This window comes from Scyliorhinus canicula, chromosome 5, assembly GCF_902713615.1.
Source record: "Scyliorhinus canicula chromosome 5, sScyCan1.1, whole genome shotgun sequence".
NCBI lineage: Eukaryota > Metazoa > Chordata > Chondrichthyes > Carcharhiniformes > Scyliorhinidae > Scyliorhinus > Scyliorhinus canicula.
The window spans coordinates 111,515,535-111,531,395 of record NC_052150.1 but is presented as its reverse complement, the minus strand read 5'-3'; the positions used below and the strand labels follow the sequence as shown (position 1 = coordinate 111,531,395).

General features: G+C 44.0%; 1 protein-coding gene across 1 annotated transcript in view; it reads right to left on the bottom strand.

Annotated features, from left to right (window-relative positions):
• Positions 1–15,861, bottom strand: part of LOC119965672 (thrombospondin type-1 domain-containing protein 7A-like) — a 589,817-nt gene that overhangs the window by 60,776 nt on the left and 513,180 nt on the right. The window contains exon 12 of the mRNA XM_038796437.1: positions 5,939–6,133. Within this exon, the coding sequence (XP_038652365.1) occupies positions 5,939–6,133 (195 nt within the window). The remainder of the gene's footprint in view (positions 1–5,938; positions 6,134–15,861) is intronic.

Here is a 15,861-nt window from a genome sequence, read left to right as displayed (position 1 = left end):
CCGGGGAGTAGGCAAATTGTTTCTTGGAAGTTCATACTTCCCCATCAGTTACCACGCAAACAGTCTGTTGGGACTTGCATGGAGTCCCGAATCATATCTTGGGCTGTGTGTCAGGTCTCTATTGTTCCGGAGACTGGAAGATCTGGGTCACAATTCATAATTCTGAAATGAATTTACAGTCACTTGATTAATAAAATCCTCAGTTGCAGAGCTGGAGCTAACTAGAAAAATTCAGGATAGTATTCGATTAAAAGGAGAAGCTTACAAAGTTGCCAAAAGAATGGTAAGACTGAGGATTAGGATGGTTTTAAAAATCAGCTAAGGATTGATGCCCATAAAATTGATAAAAGAGGGAGAAAATAAATTAGAGTAAAATAGCAAAAAAATTTTTTTAAGAGATTGTAAAGACTTTGTAAAAATATACAAAAAAGGAAGAGATTAAAGAGAGTAAAAGAAGGTCCCTTAGAGGCAAGGGAAAATATAATAGGGAACAATGAATGGCAGAGATGTTAAACAATTATTTTGTCCATTTTCATGATAAAGGACACAAAGAACATACTTGATTTTTGAGGAACAAAGGGCTGGATTCTCTGATTGCCAATGGTGGAATCGTGTTCGGTGATTGGCCAGTGAATCCGTTTTACGCCGAAATCGGGGGAGGCACTGTTTTTCGGATGCTCCGTCCCATCAAAAATGGCGTAATTGCTGAGTACTCCATACATCGTTGGGATGACCTCAGAACGTCACCTGAGGCCCTCCCTCGATGCTCCGCCCCCGATGGGCCAACTTCCTGACGGCGTCGGTCACGTGTCCTCTCGGTTTTGGGGGAGCTCGTGTGGCAGCCGAGGACTGTGTCCAGCGCTGTCACAGTCGGGAGGAGGTAGCCATTCTGCTGGCAGGGGGGGCTTCAGCAGGGGCTGGTGGGTCTGCTGGGGGAGTGGTCCGAGAGTGGCGAGGGGGGTTACAGTGGAGGACACATAGCGGCCGGTGCTATGTTGTACGGCGCGACCGCTGCAGGGCACCGGCCTGTGCATGCACAACCACGGACCCGGCCATTCTCCGTCCGTATCTGCAAGTAAAGCCGGAGATTTTACGGGGACGCCGCCGACTTTTTGGTCGTAAGACTAGACCCTTCCTCCGGACATATGAATGTGAAAATGAAAATAAAAATGAAAATCGCTTAATGTCACAAGTAGGCTTTAAATTAAGTTACTGTAAAAAGCCCCTAGTCACCAAATTCCGGCGCCTGTTCGGGGATGCTGTTCGGGGAGGCTGGTACGGGAATTGAACTGTGCTGTTGGCCTCTCTTGGTCTGCTTTCAGAGCCAGCGATTTAGCCCTGTGCAAAATCGGAGAATCCAGCCCAAAGTGTTTAATGAGGTTGAGAAATTTAGATTTAATATGAGTTAGAAAAAGAATACTGGAAGATTTACCACAAATAAAAGCTGATAAATCCCCGGGACTTAATGGCCTACACACCAATGTATTAAAAGAGTTGGCTGAAGAAATAGCAGATGCTTTGATTCTAGAATAGTCATCACAAATCTGAAGGTAGCAAAAGTAATTATGTTGTTCGAGGGAGAGTGAAATCAGGCAACCCTGGGCCAGTTAGCCGACCATCAGTCCTGGGGAAATGCTAGAACTTATTATTAAGGACAGAGTAACAGGACATTTGGAAAATCCTAATATGATTAGGCAGAGTTAACACAATTTTATGAAAGGGAAATCATGTTTGAAAAATCTATTCATTTTTTGAGGATATAATTAGCAGTGAGGTGGAACAGTGGAAGTATCAACCTGCAGGTCCTTCCAATATGCCTATGGCAGGCAGTAACAGCATCTCCTGGTCAGCCATGCTTGAAGCAGACTGATTCCCCTTAAGCTATATAACTGCTGGCAACCTGTTCCAGGAGAAAAACAGACATAAACACATGCTTTGTCTGCCTCATGCATCGATTGATGTGAGGAACTTCTAAGTCCAAGTAATTAGCAGGGCAAATAAGGAGTAAACCAATTCATGTAGAATATTTGGCTTTTTAGAAGGCATCAGTGCAAGTTCACAGAAGAGATTGTTGCATAAGATTGGGAGTCAGGGGATGGGAGACATTAGTATGGACTGAGGATTAGTTAATGGGTGGAAAGCAGAGAATAGGAATAAATGTGTAAATTTTGGGAGGGTGATGTATAACAGGTAGAGTTCTTGGGCCTCAGCTGTTTGCTGACGAGACAAAGTTTGGGAAGGTGAACTTGGAGAAGGAGGTGGGAGAATTAAGGGATTTTGAGGTCCTTGTACATAAATTACAGGAAGTTAATGGGCAGGCGCGCAGGCAATTGGAAAAAAAATAATGTGTTAGCTTTTATTGCAAGGGATCAGAGTCAATTAAGTAGGACTTCAGTGAGACCACACCTTGAGTGGTATGTAAAGGGCGCAATTCAACTAATTGAGACCAAGTCGCATAGGGAGTGCATTTAGACACGTGTTTCCTGGCGCTCGCAGCGCCGAGAAACATATGGCTATACAACGCAACTTGCATTGTATAAGGGGCCTCAGCAGGAATGTGTGGCCGAGGCTGCTCTTAACCCCATTTTTAAATATTGTCCTGATCTCCAAAGCCCCTGAATTGACCACCGACCCCTACCTCCCCGCCATCCCTAGATCAGCCCAACACACAATATGAAGGTCTCCCCGCCCCCAGCATCTCCCTAACACCCAGGCAAGGCACCTTCGGCCCGATCTCGTCAACCTGGCACCCTGACAGCGCCACCTGAGCACCTTCACTGTTCCAGCAGTGCCAGGGCATCACTCTGCCCAAAGTGCATGCAGCTGGGGGCTTCAGATCACCTGGGAGACCCTCACAAGTGCCGTTCCGTCTGGATCACGTTTGTGGAGACCAGTACCAAATGCGCTTGCCTGTAGTCTCCGAGGCGAAGGGGATGAATCCCAAAGCCTCAGGTACCTCAGGAATCTGCACATTAAAGCGAGATTGGATGTCTCACTCTATTATGCAGAGTTGCCATAAAGTAATCCCACCTACAATGAGCGGAATTTACATCGCAACATTTCGTGAGATCACGTTAGATCTTGCGAGGCATTGCGAACTGCGTAGAACATGGGAGAGGGATCTCCCGGCTTCACTCGGCCATGCTGCGCCACTGCGAGCTGCTTTTCGGGCACAGCGTGGCCATTGGATCATGCCAAAGCTTTGGCCTCCTTACTTAATGGGGGTGCAACAATGGTTCACATCATTGCTTCCTGGGGTGAGAAGGCATTTAGGATTGAGGTGAGGGTTCTGCTCATGACTGAAGAAGAACATGGGAATGGGGAGAATCCAGTTGTCTTGGTCCCTGTGCACACCAACTATCTTGGTAGAATCAGGGATGACAGTCTGCTGAAAGAGTTTGAGGAATTAAGATCCAAACTAAAAAGCAAAACCTCCAGGGTAATAACGAAAGGAAGGAAAATCTGAACGAGGCCAGGAGATGAAAGGTGTACTCTGTGATCTTCATTTGTATTTGTGCTTTGAAAGGGTTTGGAACTCTGATTGTTGCAAACTACTGTTTAAGGAAAAGGCGTCTCTAGATGATGGGTCCTTTACAAAACCCGCTTTGGGCTTCTCCCGCTATGTACCAAAGCAATAGGATTGGCACCAGGCGCAACGCGCTGGGAAAGTCGCATCCTTAATTTCTGTTACAACCATAGTCCCGATCTTAATTCAGAATTCTTGGAACTATGAAGATTCAATGCTGCTCCAGGTTTGTGTTATTTGTTATTTCTGTCTATAAAATACTATCTTTCAGACAGTGACAGCAAAAGGAATCTGATGTGATGGATGCCTAGGGAATTATCTACAAACGCTTACTTGATAACAATTGAATTGTCAGCTATATTGTTTAAATGGTGCTGCCTTGTCAAAGTTATTTAAAGGTTAAACAAAAATGCTGTATCCACAAAACAGTAACATTTTGCCGTGAAGTGTAAATCCAGACATTTAGGAGAACAGATCATCATGAAAAGAATCTTTGCGTCACTTACATTATAGAACGCTGGATATGCTGCCTGTCATAAATCAGAAAAATGCTGGAATTTATTCTGAAGGGTTTGGTAAGTTAACACTTGGATAATAATGATTTGATTGGGCATAGTCAACATAGATGTATGAATGGGAAATCATGTTTGATAAATGTATTGGAGATTTTGAGCATGTTACTAACAGAATTGATAAAAGTGGACATAATATATTTGGATTTTCAAAAGGCTTTTGATAAAGTCCCTCATAGGAGGTTCGTTATCAAAATTAAAGCCTATAGAACTGGAGGTAATATGCTGGCATGGATTAAGGATTGGTTAACAGGCAAAAAACAGAGTAGGAATGAATGGGTCATTCTTGCACAGGCAGGCTGAGACTAATAGGATTGCGCAAGGATCAGCCCAGCTGTTCACAAAATATATAAATGATTTGGATCTGGGGACAAAAGAAAACGATTGAATGCGATTTAACGGCTGTGTTGGCCCAGCGCAGATCCTATCGCGCCGGTTAAATAGCGAGAGGGGCCAAAATTGGGATCCAAGCCAGGCATGAATCGGTTGACGATCTAACCGGCCTGCTCTCGGTGGCAATTTCCAAATCTCGTCCAGACGAGCTGAGAAACCAATTGAGAGCAATCTCCATCTCGTTAGCAAGAAGGAACTCCAATCTAATGGCCTCTCGGGAACTAACTGGCTCCCCAGTGAGAGGTTGTGTTGTACTTGTAATGATTGGATAGTTTAATTAAGCATGCGGACCCTTAATGTAATTAGTAAATTATTGTCACTATACATGATGTAACCTGAATCAATAATCTTGATTGGACATAGATAACTAGTAACAAATGATTGGTGTATGCTAATTTCTTATAATTGAATCTTATAGAATCATAGAATTTACAGTGCAGGAGGAGGCCATTCAGCCCATCAAGTCTGCACGGGCCCTTGGAAAGAGCACCCTACTTAAACCCCACACCTCCACCCTATCCCTGTAACCCAGTAACACCACCTAACCTTTTTGGACACGAAGGGCAATTTAGAATAGCCAATCCACCTAACCTGCACATCTTTGGACTGTGGGAGGAAACTGGGGCACACGGAGGAAACCCACGCACACTTGGGGAGAACGTGCAGACTCCACACAGACAATGACCCGAGCCGGGAATCAAACCCGGGACCCTGGAGCTGTGAAGCAACTGTGCTAACCACTATGCTACCATGTTGCCCCAGAATCTTGAAGTATAACTATCCATATTCTCATTAAATTTGGGCTTCTCTGGTGTCCCACGTGGAATACCAGGAGTCCTCGCTATAGCTTGTAATAAAACTAGATCCAAGAGTCTTTGTCTGGTTTCTCAAGTACTCTAAGGTTGAATATCTGTACTTTTCTCCACAACAACAGATTGGATACAGGTAAGATGTATCCCCTAGATCCCCCAGAACCAAGGAGCACATTTTCTAAATTTGGGAGAAACTGCTATGGACCGAGATGAGGAGATTTTTTTTTTTCTCTGAGGATTGTGAATCTTTAGAATTCCCTACCCCAGAGGACTGTGGAAGCCCAGTTATTGTATATTTTTTAAAGTAATGATTGATAGATTTCTAAATACCAATGACATAAAGGGATATGTGGATAGTGTGGGGAAAAAGGTATTGAAGAGGATGAACAGGCATGATCTTATTGAATGAGAGCAGGCTTGTTGGGCTTAATGGCTTCCTGGTGCTCCTAAGTTCCTAAATAATTGCCCAACATTAAAATGTCTTGGTTCCTTCCACTTCGCTATCATATAAGTATGTACAAAAATTTGAACAAAGATGGAGCAGTTTCACACATGCACCTTTACTTTGTGGTATCAGAACAAGGTGGAATGGTCAAACAGATTGATAAAGATGTTTTATTGTTTAAAGTACTCACCAACAAGTGTCCTCCTTCGGGTCTGCACTGTACCGCAGTCACCATTGCAGGGGGAAAATTTGGACCAGTTGGTGAACTGGCAGTCCTCTTGGCAGGGCAATTGACAGTGTTGAGCTAAAGGTGGTATTGTGCCAGCCCACTTCATGCAATTATTGATGTCCACTTGACCACCATCTTGCTTGCGACAGGATATTGCTGAAAGCAGAAGAAATAGGATTGCATAACTGGCACTGGTTTGTTTAAAGTATTGGCCTATATTGTAGAAAACCATTAATATTTTCTAAAGCTATTTACCACAATAGTTTAAATAACAAGGCCACAAAAATTAGTAAGGCTCAAAAACGGCTATGGGGATCATCACAAATCCTGTGCATGACACGGTCATTTCTTCAGATGTAGGGATCTTGCTATATATGTGCAGTCTACATGGTCATTTCAATGATTTTTGTGTGCATCATGTCAAACTGTTGATTTGCTGCACATCTGAGCTGAGCTGCAATATCTTCACAAGTTAGCCTGTGCTATTTCAAGGTTGCCTGCATCTCTTGAAGGGAAGTTGTATTATGATGGGACCAAGTGCTGGAAAACAATCTAATTGTAAGTTTGACCTGGCACAACAGGTCACAACATGGAGACTGTGGGCTCCAAGTTCTTTTACACAACAATAAAGGCCTTGTTGCATGAAGTAGGTTGGCGGAGAGAAGTCCTCAACCAGGACACAAGACACACTGCAGATACTATGAAGTCACTCGGGGCATGTTTTGTGGGGTTGTCCCTACCATGGTGTGTACAGCATAGACACCATTAACCAGTCTTACAGAAGTTACCAAGAAGCCTTTATCAACATTATTGAACTATATACAATTCATAGTAGAGGGTACAAATATGGAGAAGACTCCATGACACATTCTTACATGTTGCTACCTAGCTCTACATTGCTGATTTAATCTCTACGTCAGATGCTTTCTTACATCACCGGTGGGCAGAACTACAATCAGTCCCAGGTTAGCCTTGAATGTACTGAATCCTTCTACAGCAAGGAAGTTAGTCATTGCAGCTAATGCCAACAGTGCAACACAAAAAACTTCGATGCTGCGCCTAAGAAGTTTAATTACCTCATATGTGCGGCCTAGTTCAGTGAACATATCTTTAACTGGCATGGCACGGTAGCACTGCCGTTAGCACTGTTGCTTCACAGCGCCAGGGACCCTGGTTTGATTCCCAGCTTGGGTCACTGCCTGTGCCGAGTCTGCATGTTCTCCCCTTGGCTGCATGGATTTCCTCCGGGTGCTCAGTTTTCCACCCACAAGTCCCAAAAGGCGAGCTTGTTAGGTGAATTGGACATTTTTAATTCTCCCTCGGTGCACCAGAACAGGCCACGGAATGTGGCGACAAGGGGATTAGGGGGTTTTCACAGTAACTTCATTGTCTTCTTAATGTAAGCCGACTTGTGACACTAAAAATAAAGCTTATTATTATATCCTGACAACTACTAGCCTCACACAATGCTTGGTTCACCACTGCCCCTTTACTTACTATCCAGCAATCTCTATCAATCATGACTGACACTTTACAGTCACCTATGGGGCTGGTTTAGCACAGGGCTAAATCGCTGGCTTTGAAAGCAGACCGAGGCAGGCCAGCAGCACGGTTCAATTCCCGTACCAGCCTCCCCGAACAGGCGCCGGATTGTGGCAACTAGGGGCTTTTCACAGTAACTTCATTTGAAGCCTACTTGTGACAATAAGTGATTTTCATTTCATTTCATCTTACACTCATAGACTTTGCAATGCTGCAGACCTACAGCTCAGAGGCACTATTCAACCATGACAGCCATATGACCTAAACATTTTACACCAGTAGTTTTCAAACTTTTTTTCCCAGGGACCCATTTTTACCAACCGGCCAACCGCGCGACCCATGCTGGCCGTCACGACCCATGCCGGCCGACCTTCATGACCCACCATTTTCGCTTACCTTTAATGCGACAGGTGAGCCTGGTTGGTCCTCACGATCTCACTTGCTTTGTCATTCAATGTTACATTTCTGTATGGGTTGTTCACCAGAAGTCCTGAAGCTCACACCACCACTGCTTTGTCCTGCAGTGGATTCTTCTGAGGCCCTCTTTCCAGCAGGTTTAGTTGTGAGATCTTGGCCTGTTTGTGTCTCTGGCCCTCTCTTCCTCATTACAAAATGATACATTTTAAATTTTACAGTCCGGTTGCTTGTTTGCTGCTGACAAAATTGAGGAATCACATTTGTTCCCAGAATGCGTGATTTCGGTGTTCGAGACATGTGACCTGTTCTCCGCCGTCGCTTCAGGCAGGAAGACTGCATTGAATTTAAAAAAAATCTACTCTTGGGTCAGTGTGCTGACATCAGGGGGAGGCGGTGTTTCTTGCTGGGCTCCAGGCATGCGCATTGATGAGCGGGCACCCATGCGTAGCACACCCGCATTCTGAAAGCCGGCCGGGGCTGTTATTTTTAAAGCCGGTCGCAGCCTGCATTTTTAAAAGCAGGCAGCTGTGGATGTTGCACATTAATTCCCGCGATGGATGGGTGGCTCCATGACCCTCCTGATGCCCGTTCGCCACCCCGACTTTGAAAATGACTGTGTTACACAGCACTCACTGAAGCACTTTTTTCTCTCATGCAGGAACTAACCACCAAGGCGCAATATTGCTGCATATTTTCACCCCATGGAGAAAGTGGTGCTTCCCATTATTAGAGTGCCATCAGGTGAAGAGGTGGTAAGCTGCAGGACTAAAAGCATTTACAATAACAGTATGATCATGACTAACTCTCCTTCTCACATGCCACTTTCCCCTCATTCCACAGTCTCTTCTGATTTTACAAGTGATAGTTGGTTTAAGGATTCATCTCTTAATCACAACTACCACTGCCACCCCCACCCACGCCCCAACGCCTCCCCACAATCCACATCTACCCATGTACCTCTCCCCTTTTAAGGCACACAAAACTTACAAGGTAATGATACAAGAGGTGAAAGTAAGAAAGGGCTGATGATGAGGAAACAGTCACTTGCCTGGCATTGCAGCCACCAGCTCTGATACTGACACTGCTACTTTACAGGGTAGCTGAAAGGCAGGATCTGCACATGCCGAGACATTGGCCTGTCGACAAGGCAGAAGGGTTTTGCAGGTCATAGCACACTCGAGGCCACAAAGGTTCTGCTACAGAGGACACCAATGAGGAATATGTTCGCATGGCTTCCTGAACAAAGCTTGTTGGTTATTCATAGAACTGTTTGGTGCATTGACAGGCCTGCCAGGACTGCCTGCAGTCACTATTAAAGAGCATGATGGATGCTGGCATAGACCTTGCATTGGGCTTTTCAGAACTTGAAGCCCATCCTTTCCCACATGGACATGGTGACCAACTACATTAGCTCACTTGTGTGACATCTGATGGCTAATATCTCAACATCCATTGCAGTGGAGGAAGAAGCTGCACAATGTATACGGGTGCTGCAGTGCAAGCTCAGACTGATTTAATGCAAGGTCAGCTCCACGATCAAGGTGCTGCTACCACGGCTGTAGATACTAGTTTATAAAGGATCTTTCAGGTTTTCACAGCAGCCCAGCAATCTGTCTTCCAACAAATCACTAGGTTTGTTGAGATGCCATCCAGGAGGAGAGGGAGTTATGCTGCAGATCAAAAGCTCATTATCGTCTCTCAGAATAACAGCTTTCAACCTCCCACCCCTGCTACTTGCTGTACTGCTGCTGTTGCCTGTCAGCCCAAGTTGCTGCAATCCACATGAGGTGGTGCAGTCCAAAATCTTCTAGGACTAGAGCTGCACAAAACCAGTTTAAGTCTCTTCTATTGAAAGTCAGTAGCATTCCACCAGCCGTACTGCAGCCACTGGGGCATCACTAGGGAGGGAAAGACACACAATGGTAGTTAGCTGACTTTTGGATGGAATATTTAGAATGTTTGTTTTGTGGTGGTTTTTAATGAAAGTTTTGTGGTGAAGAGGATGTTGGTCAATAACCAAGAGAAGGTAAGGTGTGGGACTGTTGATGAGGAACTTATTTTGTCTTGAATTCAGAGTCTAGTTGGGGCTTCTTTAGGAATTGCCTGTTCCCTTAGTTTGGTAGTGTAGACTGCTATTCTATATACATCCCAACACTCTCCGCAAGGTTGCACTTTTGCTCCCCACTGATGTGTTGGGTATGCTGGGTCTGTGATGACTGCGTTTACCAGAGCAGTAGAAGAGACAGGCTGCCAACACTTGTAGAAGTACAACACTATTTTATTTAACTATGAGCTGTTAAACATACTTGTACTGCGGGTCGACACTATATTAGGTTGACTGAAGACCTATGGCTAACCTGACCAGACTATACTGCTAGCACATGGTAGATGTTCGTGCTACTGACTGCGGGCTCTGTCTGTCTCAGAGGCTGCATCCCGAATGAGCGGGAAAACTAGTGCCCTCTGGCTTTATAATGACCGTGCCCTATCTGGTGATTGGCTGCTGCGTTGTGTGTGTTGATTGGTCTTTCAGTGTGTTAGTCAGTGTGTGTCTATGCACCATCATATACTTGTGTGTATATTATGACACCCCCCAGGTGTTGATGACTTAATCATATGTCATTGTCCATATAGTCCAAAGATGTGTGGGTTAAGTGGATTGTCCATGATGAATTGTCCCTTAGTGTCAAGGGATGTACAGGTTAGGTTGTGGGTTATGGAGATAGGGCGGGGTGGACATGCTCTTTTGAAGGATCGGTGTAGACTCGATGGGCTGAATGGCCCCCTTCTGCACTGTAGGGATACTATGATTGGCATCAGGTGCTCTTGATGTTAACCCTTTACTCTACATCTCCCTCCAAGTCTTTATCCCAATTATATATATTTTACCACATCTTCTCCCAAAGTCTCAGGCTTCACAGGGTTAGTCTCTTGTGGTGCCTTGACTAATCTCTCTGATCTGGTCTGAATGTCATTTCAAGGTTGAAGATGAATTGCACTCTCTCACTGTTCGATAGGAATGTCTTCCACCTGGATTGTTGTAGAATTTCTACTTGTTTCTGCTTCTTTGTCTCCATCAGGTTTTACATTGTTTGCCCAAGATTCCATTGATTTCCTTCCTGAGGATATCCAGGCTCTTTGGTTTCTTCTGATATTTACCTCGTCCATTTCCATTCTATAAGATTTTCACTATGGGGCTTATTTTGTCACAGTGCCTTCTTTCTGTTGGTCTCGTATCCACACTTTCCCTGGGCTGTATTTTCAAGTCTCGTTCTCAGTGTCTGAAGTTGAAATTACGAGCTTGCCTGTACCTTTGCTGCATCCCCATGCTTCCTAATTTCCTCAAGCTCTTTTGAGGTAATGTTTGATTGTGTTTGTTGTAGAGCTGGAAATTGTGTTCCCAAACATCTTCGCAACAATAGTTCTGATGGTGAGAACGGGTTGTTTAGCATTGAGGTTCTGTGGTTAAGAAGGACTAAGTTAATACCTTTGCTCATTTTTATTAATTCCTGGATTTCTCAAACTCATTATTCTTCATTCAACTGAGGATACCTAGGTGAACTGGCCACTTGCATGAAACCATATTTCTGCACAAAGTTGCAGAACGGCACGTTAGCAAATCGAGGGCCACTGTCTGAAACCACAATGGCCTGGATGCCGTGTGCCACAAAGAATATTTTTGGCGATGCATTGACTGTCTCCACCATGATGCATACAATCTACTCATTTCAAACCATCTGGAGAAGTAATCAATGACGATGATGAAATCAGCCTTTAAACTTAAATAAATCATTCTCAAGTGTTTCCATGACCTTGAAGGAAAAGTGGAGGGTGCCAGTAATTCTCTCTGCTTTTGGCTATTCATTGTATATGTAAGGTAATTCATGATTGACTCTTCAGTGGATCAATTGATGCCTGGACACAAGACTGACTGCTGTTCCTTCCCGCTAAATCCAAGTGACATTCAATGTTACAGTCATAACTGGGATGTAGAGAAAAGATCAACTTAATACGAGGTAGGTCCATTCAAAAATCTGATGGCAGCAGGGACGAAGCTGTTCCTGAGTTGGTTGGTACGTGATCTCAAACTTTCGTATCTTTTTCCTGGTGGAAGAAGGTGGAAGAGAGTAGGTCCAGGGTGCATGGGGTCCTTAATTATGCTGGCTGCCTTTCCGACGCAGTGGGAATTATAGATAGAGTCAATGGATGGGAGGCTGGTTTGCGTGATGGACTGGACTACATTCACATCCCTTTGTAGTTTCCTGCGGTCTTGGGCAGAACAGGAACCATACCAAGCTGTGATACAACCAGAAAGAATGCTTTCAATGGTGTATCTGTAAAAGTTGGTGAGAGTCGTAGCTGACATGCAAAATTTCCTTACTCGTCTGAGAAAGTAGAGTCGTTGGGCTTTCTTAACTATAGTGTCGGCATGGGGAGACCAGGACAGGTTGTTGGTAATCTGAACACCTAAAAACCTGAAGCTCTCGGCCCTTTCTACTTCATTCCCATTGTTGTAGACAGGGGCATGTTCTCCTCTATGCTTTCTGAAGTCGATGCAATCTCCTTCATTTTGTTGACATTGAGGGAGAGATTATTGTTGGCGCACCAGTTCACCAGATTCTCTATCTCATTCCTTTTTTAAAAATAAATTTAGAGTACCCAATCAATTTTTTCCAATTAAGGGGAATTTGTTTTTAGCCTGGCCAATCCACCTAGCCTGCACAACTTTTGGGTCGTGGGGGCGAAACCCACGCAAACACGGAGAGAATGTGCAAACTCCACACGGACAGTGACCCAGAGCCGGGATTGAATCTGGGACCTTGGCGCCGTGAGGCAACAGGGCTAACCCACTGCGCCACCGTGCTGCCCACCTCTATCTCATTCCTGTACTCTGTCTCTCATCGTTTGAAATCCGATCTACTATGGTGGTGTCATCAGCAAATTTGAGAATCGAGTTGAAGGGGAATTTAGCCACAGTCATCGGTGTATAAGGAGCATAGTAGGGGGCTGAGGACACAGCCTTGTGGGACACCGGTGTTGAGGATGATCGTGGAGGAGGTGTTGTTGCCTATCCTTACTGATTGTGATCTGTTGGTTTAGAAGTTCAGGATCCAGTCACAGAGAGAGGAGCCGAGGCCCAGGCCACGGAGTTTGGAGATGAGTTTCGTAGTAATAATACTGTTGAAGGCTGAGCTGAACTCAATAAATAGGAGTCTGACAGAGGTGAGAGGTGTCTTTGGTATCTCGGTGTTTCGGTGTTGAGTGCAGGGTTAGGAAGATGGCGTCTGCTGTGGACCTGTTGCAGGGGTAGGCGAACTGTAGTGGATCAAGGCAATCCGGGAGGCTGGAGTTGATTTGTGGCATGGCTACCCTTTCGAAGAACTTCATAACGATGGATGTCAGAGCCACTGGACGATAGTCTTTAAGGCCGCTGCTTGGCTTTTCTTTGGTACAGAGATGATGGTCGCCTCTTGAAGCAGTTAGGGACCTCAGAATGTTGTAAAGAGAGGCTGAAGATGTCTGCGAATACCCCTATCAGCTGATCCGCGCAAGACCTGAGTGCTCGTCCTGGTACCTCATCCAGGCGGTGGCTTTCCGCTGCTAATGCTTCTTTCCCAATGGTTGTATATCTTTTCTCTGTGTCATGAGAGATCTTGAGATATAATAAACTAGTCTTCTTTGTCAAACTTATTGAACTTGAAACAACACTGTGGGAAAGTCCACTGCTACAATTGTTGGCAACTCTAGATAGTAGTGCATTTTAATTTCTGCTGACATTAAGAGATTTTTGATTTTGTCATGGTCTACATACCAGTACCACTGTTGACCTTGTCTCAAAAGCTGTCATAACAGCTCATTGATTTCCACCAAGTTTGATTGACCGTCCCAAGGAATCTTTGTAATTGTGATGCTTTTAGCTTGTGGCAACTCTCTAATGACCTTGGTATTTTGCAGCTTGACAGTAATTTCTGAAGCTGAACAATATGGCCGAAGAATTTTATCATAGGCTTTGCATGTTCATGTTTGTTTTTTAGTATCAAAACTTCCTTCTTGTAGGACTTTAAGGACGGCTCTCACTCAACAGTAATGTTTTTCTCTGAATGAACTATGTAAAAGAATGTCGTCCACATCACCTTTGCCTTTCAGGATATGAGACATCATTCTTTGTAATATCTCAGGTGCAGAAGCAATTCCGAGTGGTAACCTGTTGAAACAATAATGACCAAATGGAGTGATGAAAGTAATTAGCAATCTGGATTCTTTGGCCAGAGACAGCTGCCAAAGCCACAGTTAGCATCCCATTTTGTGAAGAAGGTGCTTTCTGCAATATTGGTGACATTTTAATCCACTGATGCCATTGGATGGATCATGCACTCTTCTGACATGTTTAACTGAGTCAAGTCCACACAGATTCTAAGCGAACCATTAGCTTGGTACTGTGATCATTCCAGAGGTTCCTTTGATGTAATATATGTTCAATCTCACTTTCGACTTTGTCCAATAGTGGGTGAGGGATCTTCCTCACTGTGAAGAGACACATAGGGTCGGCATCTGTCCTTAAAGGTTTTTTAATATTTTTTTCCAGCTTTCCTACACATAAAAATAGGGATGCCAATCCCTTTTTGAATATATCATTAGCATGCTCGTCAACAATTTCATTTACTCAAATGTAACCATGCTGTTGCTCAAAAATGATAACTCCTGATTCTGTCCAACATACAGGGGTTTAATAATTTATGTATCCTTGTATCTTAATTTTGCCAAGTGTTGGCCTATTATTTAATTGCAGTCCCCCCCTGGACCTACTAACTGGATAGAAGATGGCTGTAATGTGATATATTTGTAAGCCACTTTACTTCATCAGATAATACTGAATCACCTCCACCAACATCAGACTTGAATTCTGTAGGGTGATCATCAACTTCTAATTTAATGTTCCAGGAAGGTTATTTGTTACTGTGTGCGGCTCTTCAACTTCTTGATTTTGATTTTTCATTGTTATGTTCTCTTTTTGCCTGTAAGCTACTTGTATTGTAGAATGGCAGACAATTTTCAATGTCTTCACTTTCCACATTTGTGGCACTTTACTCTCCCTGCTGAGTATTATTTGTTTGTGCAGGGTTTTCCAGCCACACAGAGCATCTCAAGATGGTGGCTGGTCCACTTTTTACAGATTTCATGGGCTTTTGTTCACTGTGCTCTCTTTTGTCCACCAAATTGAATGTCCACTCCATTTTTTTCCAAGGGAAATTACTTTCTCCACTAACAACAGCTCTGCTAAGCTTGGTCTGTTGCATTGTTTGTACTACATTTGCGAGAGTTAAATCTCTTGTTAATACGAGATCTAATAGGGTTTTATCTAAGATCCCAACTACTCTACAAACACATATTGATTCATTCCTCAGGATCCCACAGTTACAATTCTCCATGAGCTGTTAAAGAGGTCACTTATGAGTGTATCCATGCATTTGCTCAGTTTGTGTTTCCCCTTCTGAAATCTTTCTCACTCAATGATCAATTTTTTTTTCAACACTAAAGTATGCATTGAATTTCTGGAGAACTTCATTGTATGAAATTGAAGCCTCATTGACTTCCAATCTTGGCTATAATGTCATCTGCAATAGGCCCTACTGCATAGACTAAAGTACTAATTCGATCTTTTTGTTCCCTCCTATGCAAGCCTGAAACTGTTCTGTATTTGGAGAATCTCTTCTGCCAACTGTCCCAGTTGCAAGCCTTCAGTCCTTCTGAAAGGTTCTGGAAAGTAGCAATGCAGATTCCATACTTATTCTAAGCTCTGGATCTGCTGCTGCTTTAACAGTTTGGCTTATAGATTGTGATCCAGATCGGTCTGGATTCTGGGTCTATATATCTGCTTGCATCTGTAACACCCACATTCTCAGGTGATTCTTCAATCATTTTCT